The 23,513-nt window shown below is 42.3% G+C and overlaps 1 protein-coding gene across 1 annotated transcript in view; it reads left to right on the top strand.

Annotated features, from left to right (window-relative positions):
* The window catches only part of LOC120928279 (S100P-binding protein-like), a 51,848-nt gene extending 31,922 nt beyond the window's left edge, over positions 1-19,926 (top strand). The window contains exons 6-8 of the mRNA XM_040339379.1: positions 14,361-14,464; positions 17,081-17,165; positions 19,701-19,926. Of these exons, the coding sequence (XP_040195313.1) occupies positions 14,361-14,464; positions 17,081-17,165; positions 19,701-19,854 (343 nt within the window). The 3' untranslated portion in view covers positions 19,855-19,926. The remainder of the gene's footprint in view (positions 1-14,360; positions 14,465-17,080; positions 17,166-19,700) is intronic.
* Positions 19,927-23,513: the final 3,587 nt, after the last annotated feature.

Below are 23,513 nucleotides of genomic sequence, written 5' to 3'. Positions count from 1 at the left end.
TTGACTGGCTCTCGTGGCAGTGTAGCCGGATGTCCTGTAAGGTTGCTTCAGGCACTGGATCCTGCATGTGCGGTCATCTTGGCATGTGGTGCATCATGTAGAGTTAGCTCTAGGGTGCTCTACAGGTCCAGGGCCGTGGTTTGCCTGCAGTGGCGCCTTTGGGGCATGCCCTTCGTAAAAGGGAGAAACCAGGATGGGACTAGTCCCTGTTATTCTGCACAGAATAGAAGACTGTGGTAAGTGCTTAGGGCTTGCGCTTTTGTCTTGCGCTGAGTGCTGGCGCCCGATGCAGAGTGGATATATCTGAGAGCGGGCTGTGAAACTTTAAGTGCTGTGTCTCTGCCGTGGAGTGGGCGTACTGATGTAAAGTGGACAATTGCGAAGTGGGGGCTGCAACACTTCAACATTATGTCACTGCCATGGAGCCAGGGCACTTCTAAAATTGGCACCATTTTCCCAACCCCTTCTAGCACAAGACTGTCGCATGGACTGCAACTACACCTGCAAGGCTTTGATTTCAGGAAATCTACTGTGTCCACGTGTGCAAATCGCCGCAAATTTCTTTTTTTTCTAAGGTTATTAACCGATTAATCGAAACAATAATCGGCCAACTAATCGATAATGAAAATAATCGTTCGTTGCAGCCCTAATCCAGAGGTTCCCCAGGTGTAAACATAAATGACATGCTAATTCCCTACCCCTGAAAGAAGACATCTGACCTTTTAGACTGCTAACTCACAACACATATCTATCATCAATAGCATCTTCACACAAACAGTGTTATTAGCATACATAATGAAAGGTCTTGGAGCAGACCCAATTAACACCTCAAAGGCATGTGTCCTCGCATTGAATGAAAACACTCCATTGACCTGGTGTGGGTCAGAATAACCACTTGAATATCTCAAGATATCCTGCAATATGAATTATCAGTCACATCTCATGTAATTAATATTTCTGTCACCCTATGCCCAAAAGGGGCACAGGGTTAACCTAGACCCAAGAGTTATTAGTGACGCTGGCACAGGAGTATCCCTCATCCTTCAAAAGTCTCTGGGTGTCATGGGTCATTCCGTTACATCTCTCGACTTTCGGTGGGAGACTGACACAGGAGGGAACCCCAAAAGGGGTTAACTCCGAAGTTAGTCAGTAGTTCCAGTCCTCCAATGCTGGTATCCATACCGTACCCCAAATAAATTGCTCCAAACAGAGCATTGCTCACCCAGCCAACCTCTGCCTCTCTCAGAGAACATGCCTGCCGCTGGGGAAAGGCCTGGACTTGCCCTTCTCCCTGGAGTCCTTTCAGCCACTGGAGAGAAGACAGAGTGACTGGGCTCAGTCCATCATGCTGTTGGGGATCTGGGCCAACTGCCCCCCATCCCTGGGGTATACCAGTGGAGACTGAAGTCCCATCCACTGGTGGTAGGTGAAAATCCCCCGGTGCTTGCAAAGCCGACATTCTCCTGTCTCAGTGCCGCACCATTTTCTGGGGTTGTGTCAGTGAAGACTGAAGTCCCATCCACTACCCCAGGAACTCCCTCTTCCTTTAGTTGAGAACAGAGGCTTGTGGCACTCTGCTCTGTTGCCAGCTCTTCTGCTGGGTTGCTGTGAGGGGAGACCACAGTCCCATCCCCCGATATCGGCTCAAGCTGTAGTTGTGTGCAGCGGGCAGTAGCATCCTGCCCTGCTGCCAGTGATTCGGCTGGGAGTAAAAGCTTTACCACCTCAGCTTGTTGCTGGAGAGAGGGGCCAACTGCCCCGGCTCCCTGGAACTCCACACCATCCGCTTCGGCTTTAGGGATGGCAATCTCCATATTTTCCACTGCCGATTCATCAGCTAGGATTTCAGAGTTGTCATCTGAAATCTCCTCATAGTCCCAGGCAACGGGAGCCCCACCCTGCTGCTGAGCAGAGTCGTCTAGCAGCTGTCTGTAGGCGATCTCCAGCTCTCATTCCTGAATGGCCAGAAACTCCAAATCTTCCTGCAACCAGTGGCCTTCCAAGACATTCAATTTTTCCTCCTCTGTGCTCCTTTATGTCCTCCAAGCGCCACTCCCTATCATCCCCGAAGTCTGGATCACTGGACATCCTCCAATACAATAGTCCCAGGCCATCATATTCAAAGCCTTCCGTGGGGCTGTCATCCGCTGACCATGGGCACTCTTGGGCTACATACCACTGGAGGGCTCTGTAGCTCTCGTCCAACCGCATTTCTGCCCGGATCAGTCTGCTTAACTCGGCTGTCCACTCCTGCTTCGGTTGTTCCCCCCCCCCAATAATGGCATTTGTGTGTCATACTGCGGCCAGTACCTTACATGGATGGAGGGGAGGACCTTCCCCTGGCGTTGCTGCTCAAGAGCTAGCGCTTCCTTCCAGAGTTGGCAACGAATCACATCCGACCATCCCAGCAGGGCCTCCTCTGATACTGGTCCTCTGTGCTGTATCCGCATCTCTTGTAACCTCCTTCTGAATTGCTCTTCCATGGAGACTGGTATCTGCACCTCTCCTCTCTTCTGTTGGTGCTGCTGTGACTTCTGCTGCTGCAGCACCTCTTTGATGTAGCCAAGTGGCATCCACAGCCGCTATAACCAGGTCTATGATCTCCGGTGGAGGATTAGGACCATACTGTGCCAGTCCACGTTTAACAGCCCGATCAAAACTTTCTTCCTCGGGTGTCCTGTCTGTTACGCCGGGCCTTTCAGCTCTATCCATTTTGACAAGTTCTGCAATAATGTCCCTTTTCTTACAGTTGCTGGCCGGTCTGCCCCGGCTCTCCAGTAAGTCCATGAGGGAAGAGAGCTTCAGATGTTCATACTGTGTCTCCATTGTCCTGTGTCCTTGTAGCTGTTCTTCTGGCGATGGAAACATCCCACTGCTGTGCCACCACTGTACCGGTCACCACCGTTTATGATATTCCCATTCCATCAACCACGACAGCTCATCTGACACTCCACAATCCAACAGACACGATCCATAAGAATTCCCTCAGAGAGACGAGACATACGCTCTGTGTTCTGAGTCAAAATGTATGAACGAACTTTAATGGTATCTCAGCTCTCTTATATACAGTACAGGCATGTTTACAGTAATCAAAGGAACAAATGAACTCTCCACCCACACATCACACAATGGGGGGCCTCAATCACATTCTTTTAGAGAATGACATTCAGAGAAGTTGATTAATTAGTCATCCCCTAGACGTCCCGTCTCTGCATTTAGAGGGGTTAATTACTACAGCTTGACAAGTTCCCCTCACCTGTTATTCCTATCCCATAGTATCATCAATAGACTTTTCACACAAACACATTCCTTTACTAAACATAATTGACATGCTAATTCCCTACCCCTGAAAGAAGACCTCTGACCTTTTTAGACTAACTCACAACACACCTATCATCAATAGCATCTTCACACAAACCGTGTTATTAGCATACATAGTGAAAGGTCTTGGAGCAGACCCAATTAACACCTCAAAGGCATGTGTCCTCACATTGAATGAAAACACTCCACTGAACTGGTGTGGGTCAGAATAACCACTTGAATATCTCAAGATATCCTGCAATATGAATTATCAGTTATCAGTCACATCTCATGTATTTTATAATTAAAGGGTCACTAAAGGATTTTTTTTTTTTAGCTAAATAGCTTCCTTTACCTTACTGCAGTCCTGGTTTCATGTGCTCATTGCTCGTTTTTGCTTTCATGTTGCTGTAAATACTCTCTGTTCTGGACACTTCCTGGTTGCCTGTTTCCTGATAACCACAGTACTGGGAGATTTCTCACGGTGGTCACTAATCAAGGAGGTGTGATTACTGTGTGTAAAACTAAACTGGATTGGTGCTGAGGAGTTTTAGACAAAGTATCACTGCTCTCTATTGGCTGACTGCCCTCTAGTGGCTCTCTGTACATCAGAGAACCAGCAAACAACAGCAAAAACGAAACTACACTGCAGGCACATTATATGATTGTTTTTTTATCTATTTTTAGTCATTTTTAAAAGGAATCAGTTAACTATTATGTCTCTATGCCCTGTAAACAGTCATTTCAGCTAAAAAAACATTTTCCTTTAGTGACACTTTAATATTTCTCAGTCACCCTATGCCCAAAAGGGGCACAGGTGAACCTAGACCCAAGAGTTATTAGTGACGCTGGCACAGGAGTCCTTCAAAAGTCTCTGGGGGTCATTCCATTACAATGACCAAGATACTGTCCAAGGCCTTCTGGAGGTCCAAAGCTAAAATAAGTTGAAGTTAGTTGTAATCTTTACATCATTTTTTATGAGGGAAATTGAGCGATAGTTACTAATTTTCTTCAGGATTTTTATCTGGTTTTGGGATGATTGTGATGTAAGCTGTGTTGAGCTGGGTATCCAAGGTGTTTTGGCATTAAATTTGGTCAAATGTGGAGATAAGGTTTCTGCAAAGGTCTTATAATAGTGAATGGATAGGCCATCGGGGCCCGGTGCCGTCCCTGTCTTGGTCTTTAATGACCTCTAGAACCTCCTCCACTGTGAAGTTGGTTTCAAGTAAGTGTTTGTGTGGTTTCAAGGGTTGGTATGGAAAGGCCATCCAAATACTTATTGATAGTTTGGGTGGGAGAGCTGTATAGTTTAGAGTAGAAGTCTTGAAAGGCGTCCAGAACTTTTGGCTGTTTGGGGCTGACCTGATATTCAGATTTTAGGTATAGTTTTAACCCTGACTGGGGGGGGGGGGCATAATTTTGCAGCAAGTAGAGACCCTATTTTGTTTGCTTGTTAATAAAATGTTTTACCGCTCCAGCGGATTGCCTTCTCTGCTTGTGTAGTCAGGATTAAGTTGAGATCTAGGTTGGCCTCGTCTAATAGAGCAATGGGTACCTTGGAGGGGTCTTGTTTGTGGCTGACTCACAAAGTTGTGTACTCCTTCCTTTTTTTTTTTTTTTTTATTAAACGCGCTGATATCTCTACGTTTCGTTTTAATTTGTGTAGAGATCTGAATAATTTTGCCCCTAATATAGGCCTTGTGTGCAGCCCATAACGTTTCGGTAAAGGTTTCTCCATTGTTATTAACGGAAAATAAAATGTGATCTATTCTGGCATATGCATTGTGTGGGTATGAGAAGTGTGTGAAATCAAGTTTTGAGAGATTCAGTTCCCTCCAGGTGTCGGCAAGATTATGGACCACTAATATTTTGGCAATTTTGAGGCTTTCATTGGTTGGACGAGTCAATTGAGATCTGGGGGGTTTGAATTTGTCTAAAGTCTGATCAAATGCTGTATTTAAGTCTCCCCCAAATATGATCGTGCCTGCTAGCATAGGGTTAAGTGTGTTCATCATGGGTTTTAAAAAAGGCAACTTGACCCCTATTAGGGGTATAGTAGGATACCAGGGAATATAGGTGTCCTATAGTGCCTTTCACTAAAAGGATTCTTCCCTCCGGGTCGATGTATTCAAAGGCCATCTCAAATTTGCAATATTTTGAGAAAATGATGGCAACCCCCTTTGGTTTTATTTTCTGCACATGCCAGATGAAATTGGGGGGAAATGTGGGTGAATATATATGGGACTATACCATATAGGAAAATGTGTCTCCTGGAGTAGGAGTACATCTATTTTGAAAGATTTGTAATAATCAAAAATTTTTCCTCCTTTTTGATTGGAGAGTTTAAACCCTGGACATTATGGGAGGCTATTTTAAGGTTGGTCTGTGTGGTGTCAGCCATGGAGATCAAAAGGGACACACCCATTGAAAACATCCCAACTCACTCCAAGTAGCCTTCTGTCTGAAATGTCAGGGACTTCCTTCAACAGGCAAGTAAGGTATAAGATGTCCAACATTACTCTGGAAATTTGAAATTCTGCAATAAATGGAAATGTTAGGCACGTAGGGAATAGGAGAGAGGAAAGAAGAGAAACATTTTAGAGAAGTCTCCGAACACATGTAGTACCAGGGTTTGGGAGGGGAGACACCCTCCGCCCCCCAAAGCCCTACAATAAATAAAATGTCCAACCCTAAGGTTTAGAAAACCTAACCCCCAGAGACCTACTGGTGTCCAAGGGATAGGTGGAGGCACATGTGGACCACCCTTGTATAGGACCCCCTTAACAAAAATGAACTATTATGAACAGCACGACAATATATTCAATGCCCAGCCCTCCGGATAATCAAATCTACTCTGCCTGGCCCCTTATTAAAAATACGGGGGAGGGAGATACTAGGACAAAAAAAAAGACAATCCCCATCAATGATTACAGATGGGTCTGTGTTTGGATTCTAAATCCAAAAGAGGAACATGACAAAAAAATGAGAGTCCTTGTTGATGTGGGACCATTGTCCTTGATTTTCTTAGTCTTTCCTTTTTTCCACAAGAGGGATTGTGGGCTTGTCGGAGTGGGTCTTTTAGTCAAACCGGTATTGGCTGGGTAGGTGTTTATGTCCGCTTCCTGGGAGATGAACTTTAGTTGTAGCAGTAGTTGTTCGCCTTCCATAAGGCTTGAGAAGGAATAGGATCTCCCTTTGTCAGAAAATTTGATTGCAAAAGAAAAGGCCCATCTGTATTTGATTTCTTTCTGTGTTCGGACCAATAATAATAATGGTTTTAGTGCCCTCCTGTGCTGAATATTATAGGGGGAGAGATCCACAAATAGTTGGATTGGGTGGCCTTGGTATATCACTTGAGGGGAAGACCTAGCCTTTTTCATAACCTCTTCCTTTACTGAAAAATAGTGTGGTTTGGCAATGATGTCTCTGTTTGCCGTCTTTCCTAGGGTGTCCCAGGGCTCTATGGGCCCTATCTAATTCCAAGCGATTTTGAAATCTATTAGGCAGTATGGTTCTGAATAGATAAAAAGAAAAAAAGGCGCCTCTAAGTGCAGAATAAGAACTTTTTAATATCCCCCAAGGATTAAAAACACTTACAAGGTAAAGGATGAGAAGGAGCGTGTAATAAGTGTATCCAGATGATGTTCCGATGACAGGAAGGTCCCAGTATGTATAACTTCCAGTATAGAATCCAGGAAAAGCAGCCGGTGGACGCTGCAGGCTCTAGGAACACAGTAACGCCGTCTGGGTCAGTGTAGAGTACAAATCCCGGAAATGACATCAGTGGAAGGGGGACGACAACCAACATGGAACGCAAGCAGGAAGTGAGTCATCAGAATGGGACGCACTTCGGAACTACTAATTGATTCCTTCTTCAGCCAATGACCAAGGTCATTGGCTGAAGCTGGTTGTCGCCCCCCTTCCGCTGACGTAATTTCCGGGATTCGTACTCTACACTGACCCAGAAGGCGTTACTGTGTTCCTAGAGCCTGCAGCTTTTCCTTGATTCTATACTGGAAGTTATACATACTGGGACCTTCCTGTCATCGGAACATCATCTGGATACACTTATTACATGCTCCTTCTTATACTTATCTTACAAGTGTTTTTAATCCTCTTGGGGATATTAAAAAGTTCTTATTCTGCACTTAGAGGCGCCTTTTTTTCTTTTATCTGTTTATTATTAGAGATCGCTTTGTCTCTCCGAGTGCGGCCTGAAGTATATGAAGATTTCTACTCCTTCCAGAGCAGACTTTATTTGCTAGGTCCTGATATCCGGAGCGCCCTTGAGATATATATATATATATATATATATATATATATATATATATATATATCTCTATCTACATATGTATATGTTAGTATGGTTCTGAATAGTTCCTGGACTGCCGATGATACGTCTAGAACTGTTTCAGGGAGCCTCCTAATTCTGTTGTTGTACCTGCGAGATCTGTTCTCAAGGTCATCAATTCTAGCGATGGCAAAATCCAGTTGTTCTTGCACTGTATGTATATGTTTCATATTTTGATTTGATTAGGCGATCGTTTCCTCCAGTTTGTGTTCAGATTAATCAATTCTTGATCACAAATTTTGAAAGTCAGCTTTCAGGTCCCCAGTGATTTTGGCTAGTCCCTAGTTTGTGCTAGTCCCTTGTCTAGAAGGTCAGAAAACCTTTGGAATAAATCTGCCATTTGTCTTGCTTCATCACTGGGAAAAGTCTCTGAGGTAACAGAAACGATTTGGACTGTAGTCCAAGATTAAAGGATTTGTAAAGGTTTGTTTTTTATTTTCTAAATGGGTTGCTTTAAGTTAGTGCATTGTTGGTTTACTTACCTTTTCCTTCGATTTCCCTTCTAAATGTTTTTTTCTTTGTTTTCTTTGTCTGAATTTCTCACTTCCTGTTTCTCCTCAGTAAGCTGTTCTGGCTGACTATTACGTTATCGCATCTACAAACTATGATGCATTTACACAGCTTTTAGTTTGAATGCCTATCTCATTTCTTGAGGTGCTAAAATGGCAGGGCAGTACAAACCCCCCCCCCCCCCCCCAAATTACCCAATTTTGGAAAGTAGACACCCAAAGGAAATTGCCGAGAGGCATGTTGAGCCCATTGATTTATTTTATTTTTTTGTGATTGTGCAAATTTATTTGTTTTGTCATTTTTCAAAGTTGTCACTGAAATTGTATATTCATGGCATGTGTGAGCAATCTATAGTCGGGTCCATAAATATTGGGACATCGACACAATTGAATTATTATTTTTGGCTCTGTACACCACCACGATGCATTTGAAATGAAACAAGATGTGCTTTAACTGCAGACTTTCAGCTTTGAGGGTATTTACATTCAAATCAGGTGAACGGTGTAGGAATTACAACAGTTTTTATATGTGCCTCCCACTTTTTAAAGGACACAAAGTAATGGAACAGATTAACAATCATCAATCAAACTTTCACTTTTTAATACTTGGTTGCAAATCCTTTGCAGTCAATTACAGCCTGAAGTCTGGAACGCATAGAGCTCACCAGACGCTGGGTTTCATCCCTGGTGATGCTCTGCCAGGCCTCTACTGCAACTGTCTTCAGTTCCTGCTTGTTCTTGGGGCATTTTCCCTTTTAGTTGTGTTGTTTTTTTTTTTGTTTTTTTTTAACATTGGATTTTTATTGAAAGCATTTACTTAACAGTACAGATTAAAATTGTCACATTAATCCTTAGTAACCAACCGAGTTACCTTGGTTCATAAGATTGTTCTTATAACAGTACAGTACTTGGTAGCCTGTACCAACCTACCCCTATCGGGTTCAATCTGTAGGCATGGCTAGGCCTCCAATTGAGTTAACTATTTGTATATAGAAAATCATAAAGAAACAGAAAATTTATACACACACACAGTGCCTTGCGAAAGTATTCGGCCCACTTGAACTTTGTGACCTTTTGCCACATTTCAGGCTTCAAACATAAAGATATCAAACTGTAATTTTTTTTTTTTTAAGAAGAATCAACAAGTGGGACACGATCATAAAGTGGAACGAAATTTATTGGATATTTCGAACTTTTTTAACAAATAAAAAACTGAAAAATTGGGCGTGCAAAATTATTTGTGAACCATTCCATTGTAGATTTTGCTTTATGTTTTGGATCATTGTCTTGTTGGAAGACAAATCTCCGTCCCAGTCTCAGGTCTTTTGCAGACTCCATCAGGTTTTCTTCCAGAATGGTCCTGTATTTGGCTCCATCCATCTTCCCATCAATTTTAACCATCTTCCCTGTCCCTGCTGAAGAAAAGCAGGCCCAAACCATGATGCTGCCACCACCATGTTTGACAGTGGGGATGGTATGTTCAGGGTGATGAGCTGTTTTGCATTGTTGCCAAAAAGCTCGATTTTTGGTTTCATCTGACCAGAGCACCTTCTTCCACATGTTTGGTGTGTCTCCCAGGTGGCTTGTGGCAAACTTTAAACGACACTTTTTATGGATATCTTTAAGAAATGGCTTTCTTCTTGCCACTCTTCCATAAAGGCCAGATTTGTGCAGTATACGACTGATTTTTGTCCTATGGACAGAGTCTCCCACCTCAGCTGTAGATCTCTGCAGTTCATCCAGAGTGATCATGGGCCTCTTGGCTGCATCTCTGATCAGTCTTCTCCTTGTATGAGCTGAAAGTTTAGAGGGACGGCCAGGTCTTCGTAGATTTGCAGTGGTCTGATACTCCCATTTCAATATTATCGCTTGCACAGTGCTCCTTGGGATGTTTAAAGCTTGGGAAATCTTTTTGTATCCAAATCCGGCTTTAAACTTCTCCACAACAGTATCTCGGACCTGCCTGGTGTGTTCCTTGTATTTCATGATGCTCTCTGCGCTTTAAAACGGACCTCCACACAGGTGGCTTCTATTTATCATGATTAGTCATTTAGGTCAACATTGGATCATTCAGAGATCCTCACTGAACTTCTGGAGAGAGTTTGCTGCACTGAAAGTAAAGGGGCTGAATAATTTTCCACGCCCAATTTTTCAGTTTTTTATTTGTTAAAGTTTGAAATATCCAATAAAAGGGGGCCTTCCTGAGGGGACTGTGTCTGGCCTGAGTTTTTTTGTGGGGTTTTCTGTGTTGTATTTTTCTTGTTTACACTTTTAAAAGCCTTAGAGCCTTTTTACTGTTTTAAATTCAGCGTTTTGCCTGAGTGGGAGACCGCCTGGGAATACCAGGTGCTGTCTACCATTCATTGTCTTACTATTTTGGGCTTCTCCTCGTGGTTGAGGAGGTTGCAAGGTCGTTCGATCTGTTTTCAGCCGGACAACGCCACAGCCTACCATCAGGCGGACTACTGGAGACGCAGGATGCTGGACCAGGGCTACTGGTCTTTGTGCTTGGGGTGTTTTGGCTCCCTTGCAGGAGGTGAGCCTCACAGGGCATGGATCTCCTGGCCGCTCGTCTCCACCGCAAGGGTTTCGAAGTTTGTGGCCAGGTCTAGTGATCTGGTACAGATGCGTAAGTCGCGTTGGTGGCCCTGTGGGGTCTGTATCAGCGATTTTTTTTGCCGTTCCTCCATTGTAGTCGCTTCCTCGGCTGCTCCACAGAGTGGAGGCTGAGGAGAGCCCGGTGATTCTAATCACTCCAGATAGACTTTAAGTGACCGGGGTCTGTCCGACGCGGTCATCTCAACAATGCTGAGGGCACGGTAGTCTTCGTCCGAGGATCTACCGTCGCACCTGGTAGGCCTACATCTCTTGGTACAGAGGGATGGAGTGACGTCCACGGACGTACTCGGTGTCCAGGGTCCTGCTGTTTTTACAGCTTGGAGTGGATCTGAAAATTGCTTAAAGCACCATTTGGGGGCAGATTTCAGCCTTGGCGGTGTTCTTTCAGTGGCCTTTTTGCGGCCCGTTCCCTGGCGGGTCCCTTTTTTGTGTAAAGGGGTTTTGTCATATACTTTCCCCTCTTGGCCCATCTCTTCCCCCATGAGTTTTGACTCTAGTGCTCTTGGTTCTTCAGGAACCTTCCTTTTGGAAACTTCAGAGAGACTTTCTCTTGACGTTATCTCAGAAGGTGGCCCCTTTAGTGGGCTTTACCTCTATTAGAGGGGTTTCTGAGTTGGCGGTCTTGTCTTGCAAGCCGCCATGCTTGATCCACCATAAGGATTAGGTGGTGCGCCCGCGACCTTTCCTTCTTCCGAAGGTGGTTTTGGCCTTTCGCCACAATAAGGACGTTGTCTTCCATCATTCTGTCCTCGGCTGGCGCATCCCACTGAGGTTGCCTTTCATACTTTTAGGCGTGGTACGTGCTTTGCGGTTGTACCAGCCTGCTACGGCTCCGTTTTGGAGTTCTGACTGTCTTTGGTGTTGGTGTCTGGTCCACAAAAAGGCCTGGCGGTCTCGTCGACCACCATTTCTCGATGGATCAGGCAGGCTGTCAAACAGGCCTATGCTCTTAGGGGGCGGGCCCCCCTTTCTGGTCACAGCACCTTCGACCAGGGCAATTGGTGCTTCCTGGGTTGTTTTTGTTTTTGTTTTTTTCCCGACCATAATGCGCCGGTCTCACAGGTGTGCGAGGCGGCGACTTGCTCGTCCATTCACGCTTTTGCCAGAATTTACATGGTTGCTGTGAGTGCATCTTCTGATGCTTTTTTCGGCCGCTAGTTTTTGCCGGCGGCTGTTTAAGGTTGCACCTCCTCCGTTGAGCTCTGCTTGTTTTGGGGTGAAATTAAAAATGGTTTTACCGATGTATTTCCCACCCCTCGTTTTTGACACTGCTTGGGGATGTCCCACTTGTCAAGATTTAAGGAGCTGTGCCCGTCCATGGATGATAAGAGAAAATAGGATTTTTTGTACTCACCGTAAAATCCTTTTCTCTGAGTCCATGGATAGACACCGCTCCCACCCCTCCTTTTTAGGTTTGTACTGCTTGTTACGAACTGAGGCTGCATGCTGCAGTGAGGAGGGTTATGTCTGGAGGGACCGCCCCCCTGAGCGGGGCTGTTCAACTCTGTTAATGTAACATGTATTTAACATGTTTCTGCCTAGTCCTCTCCTGTAAACAGGGAACATAACCCACTTGTCAAGATTTAAGGAGCTGTGTCCGTCCATGGACTCAGAAAAGGATTTTACGGTGAGTACAAAAAATCCTATTTTTTTTTTTTAGGCTCACCAATGGTTTGCATCTTGTGGTAAACCCTCTGTATTCACTGATGAAGTCTTCTCTTGATTGTTGACTTTGACACACATACACCTACCTCCTGGAGAGTGTTCTTGATCTGGCCAACTGTTGTAAAGGGTGTTTTCTTCACCAGGGAAAGAATTATTTGGTCATCCACCACAATTGTTTTCCGTGGTCTTTTGGGTCTTTTGGTGTTGCTGTGCTCACCGGTGCGTTCTTTCCTTTTAAGGAAGTTCCAAACAGTTAAATTTGGCCACACCTAATGTTTTTGCTATATCTCTGATGGGTTTGTTTTGTTTTTTTCTGCCTAATGATGGCTTGCTTCACTAATAGTGACAGCTCTTTGGATCTCATATTGAGAGTTGACGGCAACAGATTCCAAATGCAAATGGCACACTTGAATTGAACTCTGGACCTTTTTTATTTGCTCCTTGTAAATGAGATGAGGGAATAACGCACACCTGGCCATGGGACAGCTGAGCAGCCAATTGTCCCATTTACTTTTGGTCCCTTAAAAAGTGGGAGACACATATACAAACTGTTGTAATTCCTACACCGTTCACCTGATTTGGATGTAAATGCCCTCAAATTAAAGCTGAACGTCTGTAGTTCAAGCACATCGTTTGTTTTATTTCAAATCCATTGTTGTGGTTTATAGAGCCAAAAAGATTAGAATTGTGTTGATGTCCCAATATTTACGGACCTGACTGTATGTGGCATTACACCCCAAAATACATTCTGCTGCTTCTCCTGAGTACTGGGACCATGACCCATTTTGGAAAGTAGACACCCCAAACTATTTGCTGAGAGGCATGTTGAGTCCATGGAATATTTTAAATTTTGCCCCAAGTTTTGGGAAAATACAATTTTATTTATAAGTTTTTGTAAATGATATATTGCTAAAACATGCCATGGGTATATGTGGAATTACACCCCTAAATACATTCTGATGCTTCTCCTGAGTACGGGGATACCACATGTGTGACTTTGTCAGTCTAGCTGCGTACAGGACCCCAAAAAAACAATCGTATATAAAAAAAAAAAAAAAAAAACTGTATTTTTTTTTTTTTCCATGGATCACCCCATGTAAGATTTTTGAACTTTTTATAATGCATTGCATTTAACCTTGTGCGGCTTTCTTTTGAAGCAGACCTTGCAAGGCATCAAATGTCTGCTTTTTAAACATTCTCTTCCCCCTCACTGAAACGGTGTGTAAAGGTATACAAAAAAGACACCCCCCCCCCTTGCTTCCGTAGTGCAGGGAGTATTGTCGTCATCACCATGACAAATCCTAAGAAATGTTCAATATACCAAGTCTCATGAGAAGATGCTGCAGCACATTGCTGGGAGCATCTTCTCTGCATAACTTGGGATATTCTACATTCCGCAGGATTTTGCCAGAATTCCACTCTCACCTAGGCGCCACAGAGGAAAGGCATGTATATTATTCAACAATTTTGGTACATTTTTCTTAATCTTTTGCCTTGCGAACTGTATTGGGCATGCGAAAGCCACATCTTGAAATCCTAAGCTTTTTCTTAAAAAATAAATCTTTGCGAACATAACCCTACAGTCAAGAATATAATATAATATAATGAAACGCAACCTGCAGCTGGATCAAGAGGAGTAGCTGAGATATACATGCATATGTTCACAGGAACAAAGGTTCACAACCACAGAGCTGGAAACTTACTGTACAACATAAATATTTTTTTAAGCCTGGGTCATCTTATGGGCATAAGATACCAACAATACCCATCCACCCTTGCAGTAGACCATACACGCAGATGGAAAGTGGTTACAAAGTACTGCTTCAAAAGACTGAAAGCTGAGGCATGAAAAATTTACTATTCAGTTAATTCCTACATTTTCTAATGATTTATATTTTCTAATTTATGTATTTCAGGTCATTTAATTTTTCTAATTGTGATCTGGCACGTGATCAAGATAATTACTGTAAACAGGTTTTAATGCATTTCGAGGGTCCGGAGGGAGCAAAAAATTTAGAAGGTAAGAAAACTATCCAGTGAATATATAGTTACATTTTAAGAGAAAATAAAGGCTAATAGTTTTAAACATTTGTACTTGCTGAAGGTAACGGTAGACTTCGGTGAAAATGTTTCTTTATTTTAGATTTGGTAAGGCGATAGAAACCATTTTTCTCTTTTGTCCATGGACGGACACCGTGTCCTTATATTCTTGACTGTAGGGTTATGTTCCGTCTATCAGGAGAGGACTAGGCAGACATGTTAATGGTTAAAACATGTAATCTTTAGCAAAGCTGAACAGGGGGCTTTCCCTCTGGTCATAACCCCTCTCACTGCAGTGAGCAGCTCAGTTTTTTTTCTGCCTAGTAGAGAAGGACCTGGCTCCCTTTGGGCCCATGGTTCTACAGAATTTTTTTATTTTTTGATCCTGAGATCTTCTATCAACTGCCGGCTAGGTGACAGGCTGGATAATATAGATCCTGGTAGTCTCCCCAGTCCAGCCATCGAGCGTGAGCAGGCCTTGGCAACGCGCTGGGTCAGCCACAACATGCCCTGTTTTGCTCCAGGGAAGGCCGGTGAGCTAACGCTCCGGGGCTCGCATATGACCGGGCTACTGCTGTCGGAGTCACAGCGAGCCGTGGCCGACAGCTACTCCGTACTGCTTGGAAGTGGGTCTGGCAGGAACGTGCCAGCAGTCCTCGCAGGGACGGATAAGTACTTTTCCTCCTGTCTGGCAGGATGGATCAGCTGGGCTATCCTAGGGGGTGTCGATTAGGGGGTTCTCTGTCCTCCCTTTCCTCTCCCTCCTTCCCATGCATGGGCCTGCTGTTACTGACCGAGGGTACCATTTTTTTTTGTTGTGTCCTGGCTGGGGGCTGCGGGGGTGTCTGAGTCCGCTCTCTGTGTGTGGGGGGGGGCTTCCGCTAGGGGGCCACTGCATCTCGGCCTTCTCGTCCGCCTTTGCCCCCCCCCCCTTTTTTTTTTTTTCATTTAAAACTGCGCCATTTTTTTCTTCTGGCCGCACTGCTATTATATAGAAACGGCTGGAGGTCATTTTCTTGTAGCCGCGCTGTGACGCAGATATGCACAGCGGCGGGCATTTTCTTGGAGCTCAAGCTCCTTTTTACTGAGGCGGCCATCTTTGTGTGGGTTTTGGCCTCTAGTGCTGAAATTACTTCCTGAACGACGTGAACAGCGTAGTTTTACACACTACCCCCCCCCCCCCCCCCCCCCCCCCCGCCACTGGTTATCAGCTATATTATATACAGGTATAGTGGCTGAGCTGCCACCCTGAGACGGTCTGATAACCAGGGGGGTGTTACTGGACACAGCTATATACACTATATATACACGTGTATATGGACACAGCTATATTAAAGATATGTATGTCTATATATGTGTGTAGAGATAGAGAGTGAGATTCGAGAGAGATCCAGCAGCCCCCCCCCCCCCCCCCCACTGGTTATCAGCTATATTATATACAGGTATTGTGGCTGAGCTACACACCCTGAGACGGTCTGATAACTGACAATTGCACGGTCGTGCGACGTGGCTCCCAAACAAAATTGGCATCCTTTTTTTCCCACAAATAGAGCTTTCTTTTGGTGGTATTTGATCACCTCTGCGGTTTTTAGTTTTTGCGCTATAAACAAAAATAGAGCGACAATTTATTTTGAAAAAAAATGAATATTTTTTACTTTTTGCTAAAATAAATATCCCCCAAAAATATATAAAAAAACATATTTGTTTTCCTCAGTTTAGGCCGATACGTATTCTTCTACATATTTTTCGTAAAGAAAAATCGCAATAAGCGTTTGATTGGTTTGCCAAAATGTTATAGCGTTTACAAAATAGGGGGTATTTTTATGGCTTTTTTTTTTTATTTTTTTTTTATTTTTACTAGTAATGGCGGCGATCAGCGTTTTTTTTTCGGTACTGCAAGGTTATGGCGGACACTTTTGACACATTTTTGGGACCATTGGCATTTTTATAGCGATCAGTGCTATAAAAATGCATTGGATTACTATAAAAATGCCACTGGCAGTGAAGGGGTTAACACTAGGGGGCAGGGAAGGGGTTTAGTATGTTCTCTGGGTGTGTTCTAACTGTAGGGGAGGTGGCCTCACTAGGGGAAATGACTGATCTTCTGTTAATACATTGTATGAACAGAAGATCAGCATTACCCCCCCCCCCCCCCCCCCCCCCCCCACACACAGCTCCCGGTCCCCGCTCTGAAACTAGCAATCGCGGGTGCCCAGCGGCGATCGCGCCCGCCGGGCACGGGGGTCGCGCGCCTCCGGCGGCCTGCGCGAGAGCCGACGTAAAGCTACGTGCTCTCGCGCAGGGGAGCCGACTTGCCGCCGTAATATGACGGTGGGCAGTCGGCAAGCAGTTATTATTATTATTATTATTATTATTATTATTATATTGTATTGTTCTTTGCTGTACCTCTTTGTCTCTCAGAATACTTTATTATTATTCACACAAATTGGAAGTCGGGCTTTTAATGGTCTAGATTTAAACCAATTCTAGGTTTAATTTTTTTTTAAGCCTAACTCCAGAATTCCTTGCAGTTTTATAAATTTATACCTGTTTTAGAGATAATCTCTTTTTTTTTTTTTTTTGCTGGTATTGACAGATCCCTTTCATGAGCTGGCGTCATTATTGAACAGAATCAGCAAACAGAATCAGGACTGGCAGGATCCCTCCAATTTTTCTAGAAGGTATGAAGAATATGTTCCATCTTCGTTTTGCTGACTGTACATTAAAAAGTGTAAATGCACACTTGAAGTTGTGCACCATTGTAGTCCTTAAACGGGTATTTACTTTTTCACTCCCGCTGGCAGTCCCAATTTCGGCCACGATTTAAGAGACATCTGTGCAGGTTTCTGCACAGATGTCAATGTAAATCACGGGCCGAAATCACAAAAAAGTAGTACAGGAACTACTTTTTCAAATCGGTGCAGCGCCGCACTGATTAGTACGGTGTCATTCCCGGCAAATGCCGCCAATTTGAGATGCGATTTGACATGTGAAATCGCATCTCAAATCGTACCCAGTGTGAACCTGAGCTTACTCTGATACACCTAACTAAAATGTAGTGAAACCAATTGCCTTTAGAAGTCACCTAATTAGTGAATAGAGTCCATCTGTGTGTAATTTAATCTCCGTATAAATACAGCTGTTCTGTTAAGCCCTCAGAGGCTTCTTAGAGAACCTTTAATGACGAAACGGCATCATGAAGGCCAAGGAACACACCAGACAGGTCAGGCATAAAGTTGTGGAGAGGTTTAAAGCAGGATTATGTTATTTTAAAAATAAAATATCACAAGCTTTGAACATCTCATGGAGCACTGTTCAATCCATCATCCGAAAATGGAAAAAGTATTACAGAACTGCAAACCCACCAAGACATGGCCGTCCACCTAAACTGACAGGCAAGGAGAGAATTAATCAGAAGCAGTCAAGAGGCCCATGATAACTCTGGAGGGGCTGCAGAGATCCACAACTCAGGTGGGAGAATCTGTCCACAGGACAACTGTTAGTCGTGGCCTCCTCAAATCTGGCCCTTATGGAAGAGTGGCAGTCACAAAGCCATTATTTAGAGAAAGCCATAAGAAGTCCTGTTTGCAGTTTGAGGCCTCGTACACACGACCGAACATGCCCGCTGAAACTGGTCCGCGGACCAGTTTCCGCGGACATGTCCAACCGTGTGTAGGGCCTAGCGGACAGTTTTCCGGCCTAGCGGACAGGTTTCCAGCGGACAAAAGTTTCTTAGCATGCTAAGAAACTTGTCCGCTGGAGACATGTCCGCTGGTTATGACGTATAACCAGCGGCCCGAAATCCCGCGCATGCGTCGAATTGATTCGACGCATGCGTGGAAGCATTGTACTTCCGTGTTGGAGAACGTCGTTGTCTTCTACGTCACCGCGTTCTCTGTCCGCAGGGATTTTGGTCTGATGGTGTGTACATATATATATATATATATATATATATATATATATATATATATATATATATATATATATATATATATATATATATATATATATATATATATATATATATATATATAATTTTTTATTTCCCTAACACCATAGAGAATAAAATGGCGGTCGTTGCAATACTTTCCGTCACACTGTATTTGCGCAGCAGTCTTGCAAGCACAGTTTTTGGAGAATACACTTTTTTAATAAAAAAAAATAAGACAACAGTCAAGTTAGCCCAATTTTTTTTCATATTGTAAAAGATAATGTTACGCCGAGTAAATTGATGCCCAACATGTCACGCTTCAAAATTGCGCCCACTCACATATGCGTTCGCTTCTGCGCACAAGCTCGGTGGGATGGGGCGTGTTTTTAAAAAAAATATATATTTTACACCTGTTCTTTATCGACTTGAGACCCACGCTGTAGACGAAAGGCGTCCACAGCGTGGCTCTTAAGTGCTGGGTGGATGTCCTGCTATTTACATTCCCTGCACGTGCTGCCAAGGGTGCTCAGCGGGGAAAAACTGTGCCGGCGTGTCAATCGCAGATCGCCGCCATTACTAGTAAAAAATAAAAATATCATAAATCTATCCCCTATTTTGAAGGCACTATAACTTTTGTGCAAATCAATCAATTACCAAAAATATGTCGAAGAATACGTATCGGCCTAAAAAAATTGTATATTATTATAACAAAAATTCAGTTTTTTTGTTTGTTTGTTTTATAGCGCAAAAAATAAAAACCACAGAGTTGATCAAATACCACCAAAAGAAAGCTCTATTTGTGGGAAAAAATGATAAAAATATTTGGGTACAGTGTTGTATGACCGCGCAATTGTCAGTCAAAATGCGTTATCTGAAATTCGACCGCCCGCTGAGGAAGGGGATACCGGGGTTATGGCAGCTAGCTGCTGCCATAAAAGTAAAAGTGCAGCTCTGCACGTTTACTTTTATCATCATTATTGCAAATTGTCTGTCGTGTTAGCTGCTGTCTTATTTTTAATGGTCTAGTGCGGTATTATACTAATAATTTTTCACTTTAGCTGCTGCCATAGCAACGATATTCTTCAAACAGCTGACGTATAATGACAGCGGGCTATCGGCAAGTGGTTAAATGTGCAATTTCAGAGTGTATAAAAAAAAGTTCTACTTTTAAGGACTTTATGTTCTCGGAATACAATTTCAAATTGAACTGACCATGGTGGTATATGAGTTGTTCAGGCTCCAATTGATTTTTTTATTTATTTATTTATTTGATGATGTCTTGTAGGAATCACCCTAGGCGTGGAAGTAAGTCATCTAAACGCTACACTTTAAATAAATGGGTGGAAAAGAATGGTGGAGCTGTACAGCGGTTTATGGACGTGCCAGCTACATTCCAGCGAAGCCCGCTTCCTGATGTTCTGCCCTTTCAATTTTCCTGAATGTGATTAAAGCGGGGGTTCACCCCAAATTTTTTTTTTTAACATTACATTCAGCTGAGTTGTCAGAATGACAATCGGCTTTTTTTTTTTTTTTTTTATTGCCGTACATACCGTATTTTCACCGCCGCTTCCGGGTATGTAATCTACGGGACTGGGCATTCCTAATTGATATCCTTCCGACCGTCGCATACAGTGCGTCACGAGTTGCCGAAAGAAGCCGGACTGCAAGTCGGCTCTATACGGCCCCTGCGCATCAACGTTCGGCAACTCGTGACGCGCTGTATGCGCCGGTCAGAAAGATGTCAATCAGTTAGGAACGCCCAGTCCCGCAGATTACATACCCGGAATCGGCGGTGAAAATACGGTATGTACGGCAATAAAATTTTAAAAAAACATGTAAATGTAATGTTAAAAAAAAAAAAAAAAAATTTGGGTGAACCCCCGCTTTAAATGAGAAGTGTGTTTAAAGTTTAACTTCTGTTTTCTTTAAAATTACAAAATGTTTAACAAAAATGTTTACAAGACCAGCAAGTGCCACTTTTGGTCATGTTTGGGTATCGGCTAGTGCCTTTTTTTTCTTAATGTGGGGTCGTTTTATACAGTAAAGCTCCATGTTTTACTTTTATTGTCGTTAACCAGACGTTTTATGCCTGTGTTGTTGTTCTGCTTGGTTTTGTTGCTCTGTTAAATAAATGTACTGTATATTTTCAGTTGTGTCTGTGTGCATGCCTTAAAGTGCCTTAAAGTGGTTGTAAACCCAGATAAAAATTCAACTGAACATTTTAGCTAAATCGGCAAAGCCGCACAACTCGTTTGTGCACAGTCTGACAGTCATGTCATCTGAAATCTTCCCCGCTTTGCTACTGGAAAGAAAATCCGACACATGCAAAAAAAAAAATTGCCATGCCCCCTCTTCTTTTGACTGATTGACATGCAGAGGAAGACTCGTGCACGAGCATGAGTGAAGGGTATGTGTGGCCTACTGCTCCAGCCTAAATATAAGAGCATTTTGTTTTAAATGCTTGTAAACCTCATATGCATAATTTCTCCACTACATGCGCCATTTTATCGTTTATGTAAAAATTCTAACTGTTGTATTACCTCCTTGTCAGAATGTTTATACTGAAATAATAAAACCGTATTGTATTTATGAAATTATGCAAAGCTGCTTGGTTTCGGGAGATTTACCTTTTTCCATAAATATTAACAGAAAATTCAAGTTCGTTTATCCGTGTTATTTTGAAGACAAGTGATGCAAATGATATGCTTAAAAATATATATTTATTAACTAAAAATACAGTGCAAATTTAATATCGGCTATATTTGGTGATAATACAAATAAATGGCTATACTTCTACATATCAAAGATAAATGCGGATAAAGATAATATTCACACTTCTATGCAAGCTCTTATTATAAAATACTACATTTTAATACTTGAATGATAGCTGGGTACATTTTAGACTTGTTAACTTGTGAATGGCCTTCCGTGACTAAACGGACTTGTGTAAACAATTTTGTTTACCTTAACACTATGATGTGACACTTTTCTCAAAACAAACCGACCTTCTTCTTACACTCTTAAATGCACAAACAAAAATGTTATATTGTGCACAGCTTGATAATACAATCAAGACTTATGTTAAATTTAGGATAAAAAATAATACAACTCCAATTTGCTCGGTTATATATATATATATATATATATATATATATATAATTTAAATGGTTTTAGTAATGTATATGCAAAAACAATTCCAATTACCAAAAACGTATACATGAAAATATTAATACTTTACCAGGTCTGAAGAGTTCTGTCTTTTTGAGAAGCTTCAGTTATGAGTGATGAGTCCCACCGGACTTCTTTCAACCTCCCCTACATTTCTGCATTTCAAGATCTCCTTCAGCCCAAGAGATAGCGAGAGACCAAGAGATATTTATCCTTCAGCCTAGCATCTCTTTCTGCTCTGGGTAACCAGACATAGAGAGCCTCTCTTCCTCCCTCCTGAGATCTCTTCTCTGCTATCTGTAACGCCTTTTAAACCCACCCCAAAAGTGGGTGCGTGTCTCATTACCAAGTAATTGATGATGTCAAATGACGATGGAGTTTAAATGTTACCATAACATCCAAGTTTATCATCCATTTTGAATAATTACCATGTTCACCTCTAGGGGCAGTGTTGTAAAAGAAATTGCTTCTAATGTTATTCTCATCTATGTCTAATACAATTTGACACCCTTTGACCATAGGCTTAGTAAAACACTATTAATTGGGTAATGGTTGACATCACGTGTCAGACATTCTGCCATTGGCTTAAATATATGTTTTGGGAAAGTTTACCCCACATCATTAGCTGGGGCTATTACATAAATTGTTTGAAATTGAAGTCATTATTCTAAAGACAAGTAAAACAGTTATTAATGAACAATCTCACTAATAGAATACCATGTTAGCAACTTTTATAATATATGTATTAAAGTGGAGTTCCACTCGAAAAAAAAATACACCAAAAAATAGAAAAACATTTTTTTATGCAGAAGTTCCTAATCTGCCTCTTCCTAGTCCACGGCAGGTCTTCTTCCTTGTCCTCCTCGCGTTTTCTTCTGGTGAATGGGGCGCGCTTCCTTATGAGAACTGTGTGTATCCCAGAGAGCAGCCGTCCATTCATACAGCGCCGTGAGACTCGTGCATGTGCAGTAGTAAATGGGCCTGCCTGTTTCCCTTTGTGAGGATGGCGGCGCCGAGAGCTGCCAGGATTGAGGGGCAGGCCGACATCGCGGATGAGTAGGGACAGCTAAGTGTCCTTATTAAAAGCCAGCAGCTATAGTGTTTGTAGCTGCTGACCTTTAAAAGAAAAAATCGTGAGTGGAACCCCGCTTTAAACGGGTTTATATATGAATAACTAATACAGATACACTGTAAACATATTATGAAAGAAACATTATTATGTAACATACATCATTTAAGATATATGACATTATTCGCTTAATTATGTATATAAGTATTTCAATATAATACTATATACCTTTTGGTTAATATACTACTTGTACTTGAGTAATATTCTAATACGTTTCATTTGGTCGTATTTCAATAAGCCCCCTTTTTTTTTTTTTTTTTTTTTTTTTTTTCGTGGTTTTATTCTGGAAATACTAATTAGGTTGGTAAACTCACTTGAAATAATATTCTCTAAAAGATTCACCGTCTGTGAAATCTCCCCTTATCTTGTTTATAAAAAAAAAAAATAGACAGTGAACTTAAATTTCAACTTTAGAGGGAAAATGGCTATCCTCATGTTCAATATTTATAAATATGAAAAATATAGAATATACGGTGTGTGTGTGTGTGTGTGTGTGTGTGTGTGTGTGTGTGTGTGTGTGTGTATATATATATATATATATGTGTGTGTGTGTGTGTGTGTGTGTGTGTGTGTGTGTGTGTGTGTGTGTGTGTATATATATATATATATATATATATATATATATATATATATATATATTACCCCAAATGTTCTGACACTCTGTATTCTCATCTTTAAAGGGGTTGTAAAGGTTCATCTTTTATTTTCTAAATAGGTTCCTTTAAGCTAGTGCATTGTTGATTCACTTACCTTTTCCTTAAATTTCCCTTCTAAATATTTTTTTTCTTTGTTTGAATTTCT

The sequence above is a fragment of the Rana temporaria genome, chromosome 2 (genome assembly GCF_905171775.1).
Source record: "Rana temporaria chromosome 2, aRanTem1.1, whole genome shotgun sequence".
NCBI lineage: Eukaryota > Metazoa > Chordata > Amphibia > Anura > Ranidae > Rana > Rana temporaria.
Note: the sequence above shows the minus strand (reverse complement) of the source record. Positions and strands in the feature narration are given on the sequence as shown.